This window comes from Thamnophis sirtalis, unplaced genomic scaffold (genome assembly GCF_051295495.1).
Source record: "Thamnophis sirtalis isolate CommonGarterSnake01/CBP01778 unplaced genomic scaffold, rThaSir2_p1.2 scaffold_4, whole genome shotgun sequence".
Taxonomy (NCBI): domain Eukaryota; kingdom Metazoa; phylum Chordata; class Lepidosauria; order Squamata; family Natricidae; genus Thamnophis; species Thamnophis sirtalis.
The window spans coordinates 100,676,200-100,697,658 of record NW_028261384.1 but is presented as its reverse complement, the minus strand read 5'-3'; the positions used below and the strand labels follow the sequence as shown (position 1 = coordinate 100,697,658).

General features: G+C 41.0%; 1 protein-coding gene across 1 annotated transcript in view; it reads left to right on the top strand.

Moving 5' to 3' along the window:
* Positions 1-21,459, top strand: part of SKAP1 (src kinase associated phosphoprotein 1) — a 452,203-nt gene that overhangs the window by 374,990 nt on the left and 55,754 nt on the right. Inside the window, exon 9 of the mRNA XM_087713590.1 lies at positions 21,350-21,412. Coding sequence (XP_087569716.1) covers positions 21,350-21,412 — 63 coding nt within the window. The remainder of the gene's footprint in view (positions 1-21,349; positions 21,413-21,459) is intronic.

The window sequence follows — 21,459 nt, the reverse complement described above, 5'->3', positions numbered from 1 at the left end:
GGGCGAATGCCCCCCTAGCCACAGCCGTCAAATGGTGGTCGAATGATAGCTGTGGATCTAGGAGGACTCCCAAGTTGCGGACCCTCTCTGAGGGGTATAAAGCCCTGCAGTGAGGGATAGTGTTGTGACTCAGCAGAAACCTCCTGTGAGTTTTTTCGGGATGCTCACAGGAGATGTTAACGAGCAGTGTGGCTCGTTAGGAGCTCTCCTGCTGCGGATAAAAATGACTGAGAGTGCAATGCCCTGGTTGCAGAAGTCAACGTTCCATTCCATTCTGTTCCATTCCTGTTCTAGTCAAGTTTGTTTGCAATCATCGAGAAAAAGCACTTGGATAAGTGATTTGATTTATGTAATTCTGTTTTGTATTAGTTTGAGTGAAGACTTTTGCCAGAGCCTTTTATCTGTGTTTATTTTGGGTTCGCAGCCAGCCCAAGCCGAGACTGATAAAAACATTCCTTTGAACATTCTGTCTGGCTGTAGTTTCTGAACGGGCAAGGTGGGGTCAGAACAGTAACCTTAAGCTACTACATGGCTGAATAGATACTTAAAGATTTTTTTAAAATCCAAATTCAATATTCTAGGCATTGCTGAGAAAAATGCATGTTCATCTTTCATGAATGTTGAGTCCAGGATTTGGTTAATGGAAACACAGGACTCCTTTAGAATTTTATCCGCATCATACTACATCCTAAAGCTTAAATTTGGGTTAACGAATCACAATTTCTATTTTCATAACAATAAAATAAACTATAATAAGCAAATAAACATATTAAGCTTCATGTCATGTTCTAGCTCATTGAACATACTCAGACTATGGCTCAGTTTTCCCAATATGTTCAATCATTAATTGCCCATACACATTTTAACTTAGTTGAGTGCAGGGATGAAATCCTCCCTGTTCGGCCCAGTTCAGCCGAACCGGCAAGGATGATTGGCATCAGTTCTCTTAACTGGTGGTAAAAATCCTTAGTGTCCCCCACTCATGCCCGCCTGGCCGCCGCTCAACCAGCCCTTCGGGTTGCTCTACCCCCCCACCCACCCAATCCAAAATTTCTCCCTCCATTCACAGCAGAGCTATTGCAGCCTGTCCCTTTAAGACAGTCCCTGGGAGGAGGCTGGGGTGGATCATAAAGGGAGCAGCAGCTCTGCTGTGAATGGAGGGAGAAACATTCAGATTATCTCTGCCACAGAATTAATAAAAATGCATGTTAAATGCAGCAGAGACAATCCAGATGTTTCTCCCTCCATTCACAGTGGAGCTGTTGCTCCACTTATGGTCTCCCCCCACCCAGGTCAGGCTGCAGCAGCTCTACTGTCAATGGAGGGAGAAATATTTGGATTGTCTCTGCTGCATTTAACATTGAATTCTGTGGCAGAGAGAATCCGAACGTTTTTCCTTCCATTCACAGCAGATCTGCAGCATCCTGTCCCTTTAAGGTACTTCAACCCCCAGGAGGGAGGGGGCGAGGGGGGATTATATAGGGAGCAGCATCTCTGCTGTGAATAGACTCATCCAGACATTTTTTCCTACTGGGTTCTGTGGGCGTGACTTGGAGGTGGTGGGGGTATGTGACTGAGTGGGTGTGGCCATGAGTAACATCAAGTTGGCCATGCCCAATCAGTCACAGGACCCACCACCAAGCCATGGCCACAGAACTGGTAGTAAAAAAATTTAATTTCACCACAGGCTGAGTGTATTTGTCAAACCAGGCCTACTTTTCTAACTATTCTTGTGTTAGTTTGACTGAATGTCTATGGAGATTTTCAATCATCCATGTCATGGTTATCCTAAAGGTGTTTTTCAAAAAGGCAACTGGACTCTCAAAAAAATCAAATTGCCTTTTGGAAAATCACCTTTGAAATTGACTGCTTCGTCACAAAATCCCCAATTAATGACTTTCTCATTACTTACAAATTGATTCTTTTAGCTGAAAAATCCAGAGATTTCTGCATACACACACAACAAGTACTCTACCAGTAATTTAGGTCTGTTTTAGAATAATTTATGATGTTTTATTGCATCAATTCAGATCTGGGACACACAGAGACAAAGTCTAAGGCTTGATTTCTCATTGCTGGATTACTCACTTATCATCCCTAATGCTTTATAGTAGAATATGTGGTACGTGAAGTAGAGTGAATATTCTAGTTCTGGCACTAGATGTCTTGATTCATTTTATTTACAATGCAAACCATCAATTGATGTTACAACCACTGAACAGCGGGCTTCGATACCATCGACCATGGTATCCTTCTGCGACGGTTGCAGGAAGTGGGAGTGGGAGGCACCGTTCTTCAGTGGTTCTCCTCCTACCTCTCGGACAGGTCACAGTCGGTGTTGGTTGGAGGGCAGAGATCGACCCCTAGGCCCCTCAATTATGGGGTGCCGCAGGGTTCTGTCCTGTCCCCCTTCCTATTCAACATCTACATGAAGCCGCTGGGTGAGATCATACACCGGCACGGGATTAAATATCATCAATATGCGGACGATACACAGTTGTATCTGTCCGCCCCATGCTAACTCAGTGAAGTGGTAGAAGTGATGTGCCAGTGCCTGCAGGATGTCAGGGTCTGGATGGGAACGAACAAGTTGGCGCTCAATCCCGACAAGACCGAGTGGCTATTGATGCTCCCTCCCAAAGATGGTCCAGCTATTCCATCTCTCAGCCTGGGGGGTGAAATTATGCGCCCCTCAGAGAGGGCTCGCAATCTGGGAGTCCTCCTGGATCCGCAGCTGACTTTAGAACACCATCTGTCAGCTGTGACCAGGGGGACCTTTGCCCAGGTTCGCCTGGTGCACCAATTGCGGCCCTACCTGGACCAGGACGCCCTTCGGATAGTCACTCACGTCCTCGTCACCTCAAGACTGGATTACTGTAACGTGCTCTACATGGGGCTGCCCTTGAAGAGCGTTTGAAGACTTCAGCTTGTCCAGAACGCAGCCGGTACACCCACGTTACACCTATCCTCCGCGAGCTGCACTGGCTGCCCATTGGTCTCCGGACACGCTTCAAGGTGCTAGTCGTTACTTTTAAAGCCCTACATGGTATCGGACCTGGGTACTTGAGAGACCGCCTCCTGCCAGTCACCTCCCAAAGACCTATTAGATCCCACAGACTAGGCCTCCTCTGAATTCCATCTGCTGGCCAATGTCAGCTGGCGACTCCTCGGGGGAGGGACTTCTCTGTGGCTGTTCTGGCCCTCTGGAACGATCTCCCCATGGAGATCCGGACCCTTACTACCCTTCTGGCCTTCCGCAAAGCAGTTAAGACCTGGCTGTTCTGGCAGGCCTGGGGCTGTTGAACTATCCAGCCCCATTCGAGGTTACGGCTGTTGTAGTATTTTAAATTGTTTGTTAAATTGTTTGTTTTTATTTTATTTTTATATCCCCTTCCCTTTTTATTGTAAGCCGCCCTGAGTCTCTCGGGAATAGGGCAGCATACAAACCTAATAAATGAAATGAAATGAACTAACCCAAAGGCTGCCCAATAGTATCATACTCTACAGATATATCACAGAAGCTTAGTTTGAGCCAAAAAGACCTGAATCTAAAAATTTAGAACTTGACCTCTGGCTTTAAAAAAAAACCTTTTGTAGCATTTTTAACCTATTCTTCAGCATGTAAATACATACCTTCACATATTGAGAGAGATGGAGGGAACAGCCTATATAACTGATTAATATAGTAGATCTTGTTCTCATAAATCAGTCAATCAATATAATTAATGGCATAGATGAACAGGGCAAATCTAGAACACTAATTGTACTGGAGAGGACACATCCCCCCCCCCAAAAAAAATCCTGCTGGATGACTTCTGTAAGAGAGTAGAGGGCAGGGAGAGACATCACAATGTTGATGGGAATGAGGAATTTTGGTGGAACATGAAACATAATATTGGTATTGAGGACACATTTCATGCCTTTATGCTGTGATTCAAGATCTGGGCATTGGAGCTTCAGTGACCCTAGCCTTTGTCACCTGCTGCTGATTCCCAGATCAGTCTGCATTAAGGCCTTCCATCAATGGATCACATCTCTAATGTAATTATGGATGAGAGGGCCAATCTGGCATGCATTACCAAGACCTGGTTGGATGCAGAATGAGTACTTTGTAGGATTGTTTTGATAGAGGAAAAAAATGGAGAAATTATTTACCAGTATATGTATCTTGCCTGAAGCTCCTGGAGGTAAGGTAGCAAATAAATCTAACCAATTATAATAAATAAAATTATCTTTCTACTATCCTTCTTCTATTTCCAAAAGTAAGATAAATATATTGGTTTTTTGGGTTTTTTAGCAAAATATGGCTCAGTTTGGGGCTGGGGACTTAGATATAGCAAACTACCATAGACCCATTAGGAAAGCTTTGCTAATGTGGTTAGCACAGCAGCCTAAAATGGGGGAAATAGAATTCCATTTCCAGTAAAGCAGAGAGAAAAAGTGAGACAGAGGAGTCTCCTTGGGGGAATGTCTGGAGTTCACTCTGCTACACAGCTCTGCCAAGCAATTTGTGCTGCTAGACTGGGAGTAAAAGAGGACCAAATACATACTGCACTAATGTTGATTTTGGGGAGGGGAGACTTCTGGTCAGTATTTTCTAGCAGAGTGCTAGAGATTATAGGGTTTAAGTTACAAACCTTTTTTATCCTGAGACTTAATTCAGTATTTTTTCTGAGACTGTCTGTATAGTATTGGATCCTATGGTTGGCAGGCCAGATAAAACCACTGAATTAGCCAAGTATTTCCATTTGTTTTACAGATATGGAAAATGCAAATGCTTTTTCCTCCACCTTTCTTGTAAAATTGAGGAAAACAAGCTATACTACCTCTATTTGGAAGAGTTATATGTACTCACATTTTTGGACCATTTTCAGGACCCAGTGATGTATAAGATGGAATCCATGAAATAGTTTCCAAAGCCTAGTGTAAATATTAAGTCTATGGCATTGTTTCTTTGCTTGATTTACAGGATGGTATTTTTTACTTCTTTTGCTTTTGCTTTTGATTATTGACCCGAAAGACCTCAAAGAGGGAATATTCTGTCCAAGATTCAATGTAAATTTGTACAATGCCCTTTTGGCTCTGGAAGTGTCCCACAATCTGATTCAGCATCAGTTGATTACATTTTGGACAGCTATCAAGCACTAACAACTGAGTCCCCTGTTCCATCAATTTTCCAATCTGTGTAACCACTTCTATAGTGCTCATAATGCCCTGTATCAATGTTATATCACTGTATGACATTCAGGATTACTTTACTTAACTTCTTGGTGTTTATCAAAAGTGGATTGTTGCTATTTCCTGTGAATCTCTTCTGTGCATATATAGGATATATTGGGAACACCAGGATGGGGGACAGTACCATATGAACAAGCCCTATCCATAAAAGAACTTGAGGAAACCACTGTATGTTGAAGTTACTGAATAATGCACCCTGCATTTTGTACAATCTCAGACTTTTAAAAAGAGTATTTTATAACAAAAGTGTTTGAATTTCAGTGATGTTTTAAATCATTTTGAAGTCTTGCATGCGTGGTATGAAATCTTGTATGCAATCAGTACATTTCTGATTCAAAAAGGCTCTCTTGCTGTAAAGTATTTAGCCTTTGACAAAAGGAAAATAATTCAAATGGATTGAATTACAACTCCCATAACTCCCTATCAGTATCATCAGCCATAATGACTGAAGATTATGAGAAATTGTTGAGCTTTATAAGAATGGGCAAAACTGCCTGTTTGTTTCTTGCCAGTTAGGTCTCTACAAATACCTCCCAGGTTAATTCTCTTGAATTCATGGAGAAAGGACATGATGTAAAACACAGAATGTACAGGGGTGGACTGCTACGGGTTCGTCCGGATTCGGGAGAATCCATAGCTAACATTATGGCTGATTCGGAGAACCTTCAAATCCCACCCCTGGCTGACCCTGCCCACCCCGCCCCTCCCCTCCCAGGAGTCTTCACGCAATTCATTTTGGATGTGAGGTAAGTGCAGAGCCTGCGCAGGGGCTCAGGGAGTGGGGGAACAGGAAGTTCGGAGGGCCTCTGGAGACTAAGGAAGGTGAAAACACCAGAGGTGGTATTCAGCAGGTTCTGACCAATTCTGGAGAACCAATAGCAGAAATTTTGAGTAGTTCAGAGAACTGGTAAATACCACGTCTGACTCGCCCTGCCCCCATCTATTCTCTGCCTCCTGAGTCCCAGCTGATCGGGAGGAAATGGGGATGTTGCAGTAACCTTCCCCTGGAGTGGGGAGGGAATGGAGATTTTACAGTATCCTCCCCCTGCCACACCCACCAAGCCACTCACCAAGCCATGCCACACCACCATGCCACGCCCATAGAACCAGTAATAAAAAAAGTTGAATCCCACCACTGGAAAATATCCCTTCTTGCTGTGGTGCAGAAGGCCAACTAGGCTGTACCCACCAAGGCCACACCCACCCAGCAACTGGGCAGAGAACCCATTGCTGAAATTTTTGAAGCCCACCCCTGAGAACGTATGTGAAAAATGTACAAAGAGGACATGTTGCAAACTGGGATCAGAATCCAGTGGGACATTATCTATAAGACAAATTAAAACAATATGAACTGAGGTAAATTTCTTGTTACATTGGCAAAAAAGGCATTAGGATTACAATTAGTTTATTGCTCATTGGGTATAACTGTTCTGGCCTTGTTGATGATGAATTATTCTTAATGCTTTTAGGGATCTGAGAGCAACACAGTGGGCAGGAAATGGTGTTAATATTGGCATGGTTTAGGTTTTTTTCTTCACATAATTTTAAGACAAGGTTTGAGAATCTTTGATTTTAAATATACAAAGTCTATTTTATTATTAGGTTATAGTTTTTGCACATTTCCTGCCTCAAAATGATGGGGAGCAAATATTTGTTATACATTTGGAGTAAATTCTGGGTCTCCAAAAATAGGGATCTGGCTGAAGTGCAAAGATTTGCTTTTGCTATATTTAAAAAAATAATTTGGACCATGGAGGAGTGAAGCAATGCATTTCAGAAGTTTTTGATATTTTGAAAACAAATGGTGAGGTTTGCAATAAGGCATTCTAAGCAGGGGTGAAATCCCAGTTTGGACCAGTTCGGGAGAACCAGTAGTGGACGATAGGGTCTAGGTTGCCAAAAAAGTAGGGACCGCTGGATGGCCACGCGTCCGAACTGGTCCAGGGTTAATGGCTCACTCACCCCACCCCAACCAGACTCTGCTTTCTATCCTCTCAACCTGCCTCCCCTACTCCCTTCCCAGCAGCCCGCAGCCCGGCCATGCTTGCCTGCCTTCCACGTGCCTTTCCCGGTTTCCCCGTGGTCAGCTTGGAAAGGCAAGCAAGCATGTCGGGGCTGGCCGGTCACAGGAAAGGGAACTAGAAGCCTACTCCCTTCCCCGCAGCCCTGCCATGCTTGCCTGCCTTCCACGCAGCCTTCCCAGTGTCCCCATGGCCAGCTTGTGAAAACAAGCAAGCAAAGGGCCATGTGGAAGGCAGGCAACCATGTTGGAGTTGGCCAGCTGTGGGGAATGGAGCTAGGATCCTACCATGCTTGCCTACCTTCCACACAGTGTTCCCGGAGGTCCCACATGCTTGCTTGCCTTCCAAGGTTGGCGTCCAGCCTGGCAGGGCAGTGGGTGGGTGGGCAGCTCTTGATGGAGATGCAGCACATGGAGAAGGCAGCCCCGGCATGTCTGTTGCTGGGGAGGCATTGCGATCACACTGCCAGGGCCACCTCGGTGGGGAGCTGCATCAACCTCTCCACCTGGGCCTAGGCCCAGGATACCTGCGAGACCACCTACTGCCACCGGTAGCCTCCCACTGTCCAGTGCGATCCCACAGAGTTGGCCTCCTCAGGGTGCCATCGGCCAGACAGTGTCGGCTAGCGACCCCCAGGGGGAGCGCCTTCCCTCTAGAATGAGCTGCCCCCGAAGCTTCGCATAATCCCTGACCTCCGGTCCTTCCGATGCACTCTGAAAAGTTGGCTTTTCCAATAAACCAGCCTGGCCTGAACAAAACAAAATAAATTATTGATTATTGTTAATTTTAATCAATTTTTTTAAGTTATTGTTAATCTTAATTGGGTTTGTTTTGGATATTCTATTTAATTTTTTTTAATACGTGTTTTTTTTTTATTGTACGCCGCCCTGAGTCCTTGGGAAAAGGGCGGCATATAAATCTAATAAACCAAACCAAACCAAACCACCTGCACCATGTTCTGCTCCGGTTGGCCATGCAACTACAAGTGCGGCGATGTGGTATTTGCCAAGATAAAGCACCGCCACCCAGGCCAAATTGAAAGTGCCATGGGCTCCATGGTGGCACGGCCAGGCCTGTCCCTCTCCCGTGGCGGGCTGTAGCCCACCTACCCACTGGCAGCTTCCATGCCTCTCACTCTGCTTCTTTGCCAGTGGGAAGCGCTGCCGGGGCCAAGTCTCCTTCCCCGAGAGCACGGACTCCGAGTTCCCAGAATGGTGCCGGCGGTCGGCCAGGCTGATCTGGAAAGACAGCAGGCAGGTGGGAAACCAATGGGCTGCTTCGGAGCCCCAAGCCCCACTGAGCCACCACAGGAGGCATGCTGGCCCGGGTGGAAGGTGGCCTTTTCTGCAGCATCCCCCTCCCCTCTTTGGATCACCCTGCAAGGGGGAGCGCTGCCTTTGCAGAAATAGGGTGGGTGGTTTGTATGGAGGATTGGTAGGGGGGATGTGTGACCCTCTGGGATAGAGAGTGGGGCAAGAGAATGCTCCGAGTTTCGCTTTGGCAATCAAGCTAGATGGCAAAGGGAAACTTAAAACGTTGGGGGCTTCAGAAGGGCAGAATGTGCTTCAGAACGTGCAGCTCCTGGATCTAACAATGAGTGATGTCAAATTGGCCATGCCCACCCAGTCACTTGACCCCATCAAGCCATGCCCACAAAGCCACGCCCCCATAACTGGTAGGGAGAATTTTTGGATTTTACCACTGGTTCTAACCTAAGGAATTCCATATACTGAACCACTGATTCCTGGTGAATAATCATAAACATTCTGAAACATAAATAAAAGATGCTTAGCTGTCTTCTGCTTCTCTGATACAGATCTTCTGAAACAAGTGTTTTAGGAAGTCTGCACAGGGTTTTCTACCTTCTGAAATCCCTGTAAGAAAATTGGGTGAAATACAAGGAGAGGGAGGAGGTACCAAAAGCAACATTTTTGCCTCAGTTAAAGTCTAAATCTAACTCCAATCAACAGCTAAAAGTGCAATGAGGCAGGAATAATCCTAAATGTTTCAATTCTTTTTCACAAAGAATTCTCTGGAGCAATATTAATTGATTGTTCCATTATTTTTTTATTTCTCCCCCCCCCCTTTTTTTTTTTCCTTTTACTAATCACAGTAAGCAGATTAGAGTTTTTCTTTGCAGATTCACAGAGTAGAGAAGTGGGATGGGGAAAGCACTCTCAATAATTTATTTTAAAATCAATGCTAATGAGATTTATCTCCTCATTGGCCTGAGCTCTACAATCAAGACTGATTTATTTAGAAAAGATCTCTGGTTCCACTTTCCCGTCTAATAGTAAGGTTGGAGCAGGGCAATCAGAGCTGCTTTTTTTGACCCTACAACTTCAGATTCAATTCTGAATTCACAAAGGGATAGCCTGACCATGTTTGCATTGATTTGAATGGAGGGGAAGAGACAGCTGTGCCCTAGACAAAGTCATGGTAAGGGAGAAAAAAAGCTTTGACTTCCAAAAAGTGAAGTATGGCAGGTTGTCCAATACTCTCTCTGCAGATAGGATATCAAAATATATATATTTTTTCATAGCTGGCTGGTTTTTTATCTTAATTACCTGTCAGATATTCCTTCCCTTTGCAGAAAAGAGATCTAGGCCCCAAAAGTATTAGATTTCAATTTAAAAGGAAAATTCAGAATCCCAATATTAGTGTTAGGAAAATTCAGAATCCTAATGTTACTTGCTTTTTAAAAAAAAACAGGTTTCATGTCCTTAAAACAACAAAGATAAGCTGGAAATATTGTTAAAACTTCTGACTGGAACATAAGTAAATTAATTAGGCTACTGCATAGCTTCTTTTCCAGCTGGTTAGCTGAAGTAAAAGAAATGGTTAAATTCCTACATTGTGCTATTCCATTATTTGCCTAACTGTGATATAGTGAATTAATAATTGTTGGTTCAGATAACATTTTCAGAAATCAACTATATTTTCAAACCATAATAAAATGGTTTTAAAATAAACAAAATAAACTACATTGTAGCATAACATTTTGTAAACAGTGCATAAAATAAAGATGCTTTTCTCAATATATCCAAGTTGTAGTTGATATAAGATGTATTTCTGATTAATTTTGAGACCTTCATTTTATTTCTTTCACTACTAGATACATATTACTTGCTCACACATATACACACACAGATAAAGGATAGTGAAGAATGCAGAATTAGGGGTTAAGGTTGAAATGTGCACTAAAGCAGCTCTTATAAGATCTTTTCTTCTTTTTTTGAAAGAACCATGTTTTAACTGATAAAATGATATTTTGGGCAATTTTATCTATAGTACTATGTATCACTTTACTTTTAGTATTACTTTTCTAGTTATTCATTTTAAAAATGTTTTGTTTTTTAAAATCTGTGCTATTTTTATTTTTTTTAAGTATTTAATATCTACACAAGAATGTTCCTATGAAAAAGTATTTTAATGCAATTAAAAGATCACTTAAAAACTAAGTACCTTTTCAGTACCACTTTACTGTCTCTTTAATGTTTTAGGTTGATTTTGTATATAGTACTAATAATTTATAGACTTTATTTTTTTTTTAAAAAAATGCTTTTAATCGAAAAGCATGTTAGCACAATTTTATGTTTTAAAACTCGTAAGCTGGTAAAATGGCTTCCTTTATGACAATGCCATTCCCCAGCCCATGTAGATACATCAGTATGGTATGAACATATGTAATAGGATGTCAGTGTCAAAAGTCACTTTCAATATCTACTGAAAAGCTGAAAATGATAGAACTAAAAGTAGCCATTCTGGACTGATTTCCAGTCTTCTGTGTCTCATGTGAGCACATAGATCAAAAGGTTCGTAGAATGATTGGCTGCACTGGGACAGCCAAAAGCAGAGATAATGGTTGGCTTCAAATAGTACCCTAATTAAAGTTGAAAAGATACCTTTCAAAATCTTCTGGATTGAGAAAGAATTTCCCCACAATAATGTGAAAATGGTTTACTGTCTCTATATTTTTACAAGTAATAATGTCTGCTGTTATTTTTCTCCAGTTAGCTGAGCTTAGACATCATAAAGATATCTCTAACAAGTTTATTACATACATGTGCAGCATATGCCCACTTTTCGGTCAGTTTTTGACTCCTGTTAACTGACTGGACAAGTTCCTGCAGTTTTCTTGTCATGATTTCAGAAGTGGTTTGCTATTGCCTCCTTCTTAGGGGGTGTGAAAGAGTGATTGGCTCAAAGCCTCCCAGTTTTCATGTGTAAGGTGGGACTAGATCTAATGGTCTCCCAGTTTCTAGCTTGGTACCTTAACTCAGTGGTGGGATTCAACCCACTTAACAACCGGCTTGTCGAAAATGTGAACATGTGCAAATGTGTGCATGCACAGCTTCCATTCATGCATACATGCATGCACAGCTTCCACGCATTAATGGCTTCCACCATGAGGCATGGGTGGACCAAGCAGCCTTTCAGGGCCTGCTCCACTCCATTCTGCTCTCTGGGACAGCAGCTGCTTCTCTCCATTGCTGCTTTTACTGGGAGAGAGAGCATCTCTTGTGCAATTTAGCAGCCATGAGCCAACGCTTTCCTCTAAGTCCCATCTGGAAAGCACGCAGCATAAAGCAGCAGCCATGTTGAATGCTGGTTCTCTGTGCCACAGCACTTTCCGGATGGGACTTAGAGGAAAGCGACAGCTCACAGCTGCTAAATTGCACAAGAGATGCTGTCTCTCCCAGCAAGAGAAGCAGCTGCCGACCCAGAGAGTACATGGAGTGTCTCCACAAGTGACCGAGGCTCGGCAAGGAGCCTTGGCAATGAAAGAAATGGCTGCAAGATCTCTGCTGCAACGCTTTCCAGATGGGACTTCTTACAGGTAAGAAAACCATCCATTCTGTTCCCAAACTGCTTCGGCCCTCCTGTGCCCATGCCTCTCCCCCCAGCAGCCCTTCGGCTTAGTGCAGCAGGCTGAATTAATTGCTTTGGCACCGGGGGGGGGGGGGCGGCAGTTTGATGCCAAAGGGGGGCAGTGGCATGCGGGCAGAGGCCCAGGAAATGGCGTATTCCCTGACCTGGCCAAAGCAGGCAGCAAGCGGGCAGTGGTTCCAGGGCAAGGCTAGAGTCAGAGAATGGCGTGTCCCTGGGCCCCCAACTGGAGATGAAGGGCGAGCAGGCGCCATGCTTACCTTGAGTCCGAACCGGTTCAAACCGGCTGTACCTCCCCTTCCTTAACTGCTATACCAAACTGGTCCTCAACAGGTTCATTGCCCCTGATGAGCAGAGTTATCACTAAATTCAGCAGCTTTCTACAATTATTTGATAAAGAATACACTCTGTTGCTGCTGGCTATGACAACTCAAAATCTTATTCATTTAAAAAAAAATCAAGGATCAATCTGAGTGATGCTAAAGCACAGCAACCTATAAGTTATCATTTCCTTTTGCCAAATAATATTTTCTTGGGTTTATATAATTACTACTATGCATTGCCATTTAATTAAAAATTGGTGAAGGAGAGAAATAATAAAATCTTTGGCTACAATTTGACAAGCTAATAAGAAATAATTAGCTTTCAGAGTGATTACGTGCACTGCAAAACAATTAATACTTTTGTTTGACCTTTGGTTTTTTGTTCGTCTCTTAACCCTCACTTCCTTTTGCAATCTGAACTGCCCTTCTGCTAAGTCTGTCCTGCCGCCCAAACATCCCTCTCCTCCTCCCTCCCTTTTCCTCTTCCCCTGGCCTCCATCATGTCCTGAGCGTGTTTCGTTCATTGTCTTCTCTTTAGTGAGACCGGAAATACTTGTCAAAGCTAAGGAAGCTTTCCTGCCTGTGTTATACTTATAAAGTGCCATGTAAATTTACGATGCTATAACAAGTAATTGCTATTACTGTCTTAAATAACAATTGATAGGTTTATGGGGCACGGTTAAAATATGACCTCCCTTTTCCTCTTTTATATTGTTACACTTTGCTTATATAGGCTGCTATTGCTGGGCAGCATTGGATTATAACCTGATTTTACTGTTATTACTTTAAAATATTGCCACCCAAAATTCTTTATTGTACACAGGTAGTTGTACTAACATCTGAAATGACTGGCTTTTTCACATGAAAAATGCCAAGTATCATATGGTTAGGAGATGAAATACGTGTGGGAGTTTAGCCCCCAATGTCATCTAACCAAAATCAGACATCTTAGAATTGGCAATTTTTATTGCCACAAAGACAGCAGCAACAACACTGAAATTACATTTTATCTGATCTAATGGATTACTTTATTTCTAAGGATTGGTGGTGCTAACACTAACTTAATAGTTGTGATAAGAGAATAAGACAGAGTCCGCTCCTGCAACTTAGCTAAATCTATTGCCATTTGGTACTTTCCCAGAAACTTTACTATAACAGCTATTTTACTGTACACCTGCAAGATTCTTTGTTAATTTGATAGAAAGGTTGGTTATCATGGGGCTTCTACCATCACTGGCCTATTCCTTGTAATTAATTGACATAAGAATAGCTCGTAGTGGCAATATCCAACTGCCATTGGATGCTCTTGAAAAAGGTGGGCACCAATTGAGATTTGAATTTTTACGTGAGAGATCAAGAGGAAACCCCAGGATTATAGATTAGATTGGGAAATTGAAAATTAATATCCCGAAAAAGAGCAGTAGGAAAGATTTCTATACTTCCGTCAAGAAAACAACATGGATGTATCTATAGAATGCCAAATGAAGTTGCAAACTTCACTTATAGAACAAGGATCTCAAACCTATAAAGAACCCCCACACATTATAGAAATCTGAACTCAATGATTTATTTCAGTATTCACCTTTCTCAAAAACAGGCTATTGTTCTGGGTCAATTCCACCCTTCTAGGCTTTGCAAGATGATGTTGCCACATTATATCTTGAATTGTTCTTTATACTCAATCTGTTAATAAAACTCTCCTTTTACAACTGTGTAGTCCCTATTAGGGATAGAATTGCAGCAACTGGATGGATCTGAGTGTTTACTGGCTGGATGCCCTTCCTGATACCCATGCAGAGATCACAGCAGATATTTTTCTTTGTGACCTAGGAAAGAAACATCTGCTGCTAAAGAGAATTGAACTCTCAACCTTCTGAATAGGAGGCAAGAGTCTTCATGGCTAGGCCACCACACCCCCTCATACTCAGTCTGTTAATATTCAATTTAAATAAAAGACTTACAGTCTACAAGGTAGCATACAACTACATTGCCTTTTTCCAAACATCATTGCATTAGCTGGAGTGGGACACTGTCTCAGTACATTTGTTTCTCTTCTAGTTGTTGCCAATCTCCAGGTCAAACTTCAACCTCTGCTCTTAGAGTGTTGCTTTTGAGAACACCAGTTGAGCTCCAAAGCCAGGCTCCAGAAATCCCATTAGAATTTGCTGATCCTCTTAGCTTGTGACATTTGACTGCCTGCCTCTAGTAGCTGTCAATCTTCACATGTCACCTCCCACTTCCTTGCCTGTATGCATTTTACTACCTCCTACATTCTGTTTTAGCATTTTCTTTTGTAAGCTAAGGGTCTAGGTGGGGTGAACCAACCTCTGAGTATCAGGACATCCTTGAAAACACCAGGTTATAGCTCAATAAGCCAGGGAGCTGAAACACTAAATGGATGCTTGTGAGTCTAACACTCAGGTTTTTAGGCCTATGAACTTTGATTTTTAAAAAAACATGAGCTATGAGGGGTCTTTTGTGCTCCCTGAATTTGGTAATTTTCTTGTAGATATTTCATTATCCAAATATGCACTTGACTAGGACTTTGGTGTTACCTAGTTTGGATAGTGAAATGTCTGAAAGAAAACAAATAAGCTCAGAGAGCAATAGAGACCCTTCATTTCAACAAATATACTCCTTTATTGGAAACATCAGCTATTCTGAGCCATGGAATAGTGGAATGGGGAGCATTACTGACTGGCTATGGTTGCTTTTCCCAAGCAGAGATAACAATCCCAGTTTCAATCCACATACTGTAACTCAAATCCAGTCTGATTTTATCTGAAATTATGGGTCCTCACTTAGGGTGAGAAGTATGGCTCAGTTCCCATGTTAGTCCTGCAGCAAAGCACTAACACTCCTAGGGCCAGGGCCTGCTCTCATGATCATAGTTTTTGCTTTCTACAGATAAGAAGCATAGCTCTGTGCTTGGGCGAGGCAGGCCAAGGGAGATCTGCAGGCCTATCCTCATATCAAGACAGTATCAGAACCAGGGCTTGACTAGACCATGACTAGAATCCAGGAGCTGCAAAGTAGCAGGGAGTAGGACTCTCACTCTCCCCATCCATGGCAACTCAGGCACTCTGGAGACCATATGGCAAGATCTAGCAGCCCAGTGTACTCAGGACTAGCATTGTTGCAATAGAAGACAAGCAACTCCACTTAGAGTTTTATTGCTCCTAGCTTTTCTCCAAAGCAAAGTTGCCAATGACAACTCTAACCATCAACAGCACAGGCCCTGTTCTATTAGGTACCTTAGTATAACAAGGTTTCTGCCATCAGAGCATCAAGTCATATTAAGTGAAATTCCAGCTTTCTGACACATTGTTTTCTCTTTTCTTGTACAAGCTATGTGCTGAGTATATGCAGGAATTAATATCTGGACAAGGTTCTTTCCCCAACTTGTTTCTCTGCAATGCAGCCACTGGGCTACTATCCAGCTACTATCACCCTCTTCATTTGGTGCCTCCCTCTCATGTCATGGTACCTTTGTGCAGTACATAATTTGCACACCTGCTGGCAACAGTCCTGCCATCAACATGGCTGAAGTAGCCAAAGTGAAATGGCAAAAGAAGTAGCTCTGTTTTTCAGTAAAAATCAATTTTCTTGTATTCTTGGCTGTTTGTGATATTCTCAGAAATCTTCTACAAAGCAAAGTCCAAAAGCAACAATTCTATTTTTATACTGCTTCTTCCAATCCAGCTTTTGCTTCCACAGACTGTCACAGGGACAATAATTGCCTGATATTTAGTTCTATAAATATATCATGGCTTTTGAATATCTTTTCAAAAGACTTCATTGCAACTGTACCAGGTATTAGTCTTCAGTATATTTTTCATTGCATACCATATTTCTTTACTGTTGATAGTCTCAAAAGACAAACATTATCCATCACTGCAGTATCTTCACTGGCAATTTTGAGGTTGGTTGCTATACTTGTTTTCATGAGTTTGGTCTTTATATTTAATTTTTTTAAAAAAATATAGTTTTTTACTATGCTCCTTGATTTTCACTAGTAGAGATTCCAGATCATTTGTATTTTTAGTTATTAAAATAGTATCATCTGCTTAGTACAGTTACTAATAATTTTCCTCCAGTTTTAAAATCATGTTCATCTTCACCTAAACTAACTTCCTCAATATATACCCAGCATATATATTGCTGACACAGAGCCAATCTATTTCACCATGTTTCATTTTTGTTGTAGTTCCTGTCTATAAGTTTTGCATAAGGAAAATTGGTTTTCTCTAAGCTTGGTGATTTTCTTGCAGATTCATTACCAAACTAGGTATCATCATTGGTGCAAGAAGGGAGTGGGATTTTCTATTATGTTTTATATATTGGTGACTTGCTCTGTCAATGTGGGTGGGAGAGTTCTTGGTAGTTCAATTGATTAGGCTGATGTCTTGTGTTTATCTTCTTAACTATTCAAAACAGACAATCAAAAATCTCAAAAGGAAATAAAGAGCAAAACACTTCCTCATCGGCATTCAACATCCAAATGTGCAGATATTAACACTAAGATTAACACTAGACCAACAATCAAGTAAACAGTACCGCAATCAGGAAACTACCAATGCAGACGAACAAGATAACAGTAAACAGCCTTATCAAGGAACTACCAAGAACACTCCCATCAATATGTAACCATCAGCCATGAGATTGGTAGCTCAGGCAAGGCAATAGAAGGGTGAGGCTTTATATATTGATTTCAAGTTGTTGTTGGTAGATCTGGATTGGAACGAAGCAGCGTTGATTGACCAGTTCAGGCAATGTCTGCATACTGACTGAGCTGGTTAGGCAAAGAATTCCACAAAACCTGGAAAAATTGTACTAACTTTGTGTACATATAGACTCCAACTTGAAGGAACTGCAGAATAATCAAAGGAGCCTAAGTCTTGTTTTGTGAAGTTTCCCCTTCCTCATGCCACCCACAGCTGATTCAGGAGAGGAAGAGTCCATGCACCTGGCAGTAGCAAGAAGTACAGCAGTTGCTGAGGGAAACAAAGTGTGATTGTTGACCAAATTTTTGGCTTCTATCAGATCCTAGATGAAATTTGATCAAAGTTTGAGTTCCTTTAAGGTCCTACAGTGTGTAAATACTGTGGCCTTTTGTTAGCAATTGGCACCATCTATGAAGGTCCACCCAGTTTTCTATCATTCATTGCTAGTCAGAGAGGTGCCACCAACCTTTTTATGATCACAACTGCCATTAACACACGTATGCCCAAACACACTGATTGTTCAAGGCGAGAAAGAGTTCAGGGTAAAAGAAATATTGAACTTAATGAGATAGTGTAAAGGCATATAGTATTTGATTCATTGGAAATGCTATCCAGAAGCAGAACATTTTGTGGGGAAATGCTAAGTATGGGCAATATATTGTGCATGCTCCTGAATTAGTGTAGCAGTTTTATCAAAGATTCCCAGACAAGCCAAGACCTTTTAAACTTCCAGTCACTGATTAAATCTCAGAGCCTAAGAAGGAATCAGTGAATGAAGGAGTTAATTAGGCAGAGGAGGCACCTCTAGAGGGAAGCGTTGGAGCAGATGAGACTCGGCTTTCATCTTCTGGACTTCAGTTCCTGAAGGAAAGCAAGAAGGAATTCTCTAACCATCTGGATGTTTTGCAGGATGCACCACCTGGCTGGAAATAGTCTTCAGACTCCTTTGAGTTGGCATTGCTCCCATCCACCCTCCCAGGTTCCTGTGAGATTCTAGGCAATAAACATGACATGGTAGAGGAAGGGATCTGGTAAGGGGAGTGTGATGTTGGGTCATTCCCTGCCAAGCAATGAAGAGAGATCAAGCAGGGAGGTAGTGTTAAGTTCTTACACAGCCACAAGGAACTTATACCTGACCTTCCCTAAGTTGCATGGGACCTTGTCTAGGGAGATTCTTGCATTATAGATAGAGCATAATAAAGTACTTATCTTGAACCCTTCACATGTAGATCTGGTTGTTTGCACCTGATAATACTCCACCTGGTGATGTCCACATATGTTATTTTGGTTGTTGGAAAGCTGTTTTAGCAATGAATAAATCACTGAATGTAGCAATTAATAAATCATTATCCTGCTTTCTAAGCCATTCAATCCAACTAAATGTTTCTCCTTAGCATGTCCAACTTTGGCATTCTCATCTCCAGCCACAAGCTACAAGTCTTGCTTGTATGTTCTATTGATTTAAGTTTGACTTTAAATCAACATTTACATATAACATTTGTCAACCTTCTCTTTTGCATCAGTGGTTGGAACATAAAGTTGAATAATCATCATATTAAAGAGTTGCCTGCACAGTCTAATTGCATTCTACCAAGTGCTGTGTGGTACCCTAGTTATTATATCCTTCCTGACTATGAAAGTAATGAATTCCTATGAATCCTTCTTTGTTTTTGCAACCTGAGCAATATGTAGTATAATCTGCTAGAAAGTGTCCAATTCCAATCTATTTCAATTTACCAATTCCCAAGATGTTAATTTTTAGTCAGTTCATTCCATCTTTCAGTGGATTGAACTTCCTTATGTTCATGCTTCTTACATTTTACAGGCCCACTGCAATTCTAGAATTGTAGAATTAGGTCTTTTTTTCCTGGATGACATCAGGAACTAGATATCCCAAAGACTTTAACCTAGCTACCTCATAAACCTCATTAATATTTTGAAAGTTTCATTTTATCTGGTCTACTCATATAGTTTTCTTGATAAAATACAGAAGTGATTTACCATTGCCTTCTCCCATACAAAATGAAATTATACTTTTGCCATCTATAATATAATGATCATTCATATCTAGCATCTTTGTGTATTACTGCTATCCATTGTTGATGCTTGCTTTGGTTTCAGAACATCAACATATATCCTGCATTATAAGGCAGCAGAGTAGGACTGGAGCAGGAGCTTACCATTCTAAATTGTTATTTTTTAAACTGACCAAAATTAACACTAAACTAACTTAGAATATTGTGCAAACAAAGCTATAAAGTGTCAACTGCAGAAAATCAGGAGTCTAGGCAGTTCAAATGAATTTATAGTTTTATTGCAAGTTTAAACCCTCCATAAGAATCTGAATTGCTAATGGTCAAAGCAGATTGGCTGTAGATAAAAGTCTATGGAATTCAAGGTTGGCTGGATTTAGAGCTTGTGGGCACAAAGGGATTAGAGACTTATAACATGCTTGACCCTTCCCTCAGGCTCCTATATCTAGTCTTTTATCTAACCTGATTGTGTTGTAGGAACTCAGCTGGTCAGAAATAAATTGTTTCAATACATTCAAGTCTTTAGAATTGTCTACATAAGTGCTAATTATAATGAAATCATAGCAAAACATAAATTAGAGACTAGTACAGTTCACAGCTGTACTCTAAACCCCTGCATTGCATTATGAAGGCAGCAAAGAAGGTATTCTTTCAATTTGGTTATAATACTATTATATTGTTTGAACATATCTGTATTGGTAAACAGCAAGGTATGTCTCATTCTAACTTTAGGGTCATTAGAAAGGTTGCAAGATTCCTAAAATCAGTAAAATATGAAAATACAATTAATATTTTTGCTGTGTTTACATTTTACACAAATACACAGCTGCTTGTTTATAATAAATATCAGTTTATGTACAGCTATATAGTTGCCATATAGATAAAGTGCATGTTAATCCTGCTTTGAAATGATTTCATATAAGCATTTTGCAACATTTTAAAACAGCTTTTCCAATCTGAACTCCTACATACAGTATGTGTTGAGGCTACAATCTCCAGACTTCTATGCCAGCTGAAAATTTTTGTTGTTTGGATATTTGGGAGTTGTGGCTCAAAACATTTGAAAACATCAGATTGAGCAAAACTGTTTTAAAACCAGGAAGAATACAGTGAGATTCATTATGTGGACTATATGAATAATAGCATCAAGAAGGTTTTTAAAAAGAAAAAAATTAGTTAATGGCAAAAATTTGGGGAAGGAGGATAGGATGGACCTTGTTACTTATTAGTTTTGTGCTGTGACTGAGATTTAATCTTTTCTTCTCATACCCTTTTTCTAATCACCTTCCTTTATTCTAATCTGTCATATCCTATAGTATAGAGGAATGGGAGGTTATGATGGCAACAAGCACTTAGTAAAATGCTTACAATCATCTTTCTTTCAAAAGCAATAAAAATACATCATACCATGCAAAACTATTTTGTAGGAAGTAGACTGAACTCTTCAATGTAGCTGATATTTGTGTGCTGCTGGGAAAGCAAAAAAATATAAAGTTTTACATGCTTTTTAAAAGAGTTTGCCATTTCTAGACAAACCTGATATGCACCCTTTCTTTCTTAACAGGATTATGCAAATTTCGATATGATTCTAACAAAAGCATTATAGCTGTTTGAATTTTATATCTTAATACACATTTCTTATTACAAGTAGGTATTTTAAGTATCGTTTTATGGCATTTTAGGCAACTCCTAACAGCCACTATTCAGACTGCCTCATGAGCATCTTCATCTTCTAGCTGCTGAGGATTATTTTATATTACCCAGCAATTCCCTTCATTTACTAAAGTGGCTTCCAATTACTCCTTCTATGTCACCTTACTGCTTTTGTTTTGCAGTGAACAAAGATCACAAGTGGCTCCTAGAGAGAAAAAGGCTTCTTTTGCCATGGGAAAGTTTCATTTCTATCAGAAACCAGGGCAGGGCTTCCACAAAATACTGTCTTATAGTCTTTCCTAGATTCCTTTTTGGGGGTGGGGTTATTAACCGCCAGCCTGACAAATGTACATGGATTATAAGTAGGAGAAAAATGTATACTTTTTCTGCAATGTAAATGATGGACATTTTGTGGCATAATTAGTCTGCCAGTAGATATTTTATATTCATGTCACTTACTATTGTAGATGAGGACTTCAACATGTTTGGTCAGGACGACAGGGAAAATGCTGGAAACATCAAAAATAAAGGTAAGGTTCTACACACTATATCTTTTATATATAAATAAGTGCTATAC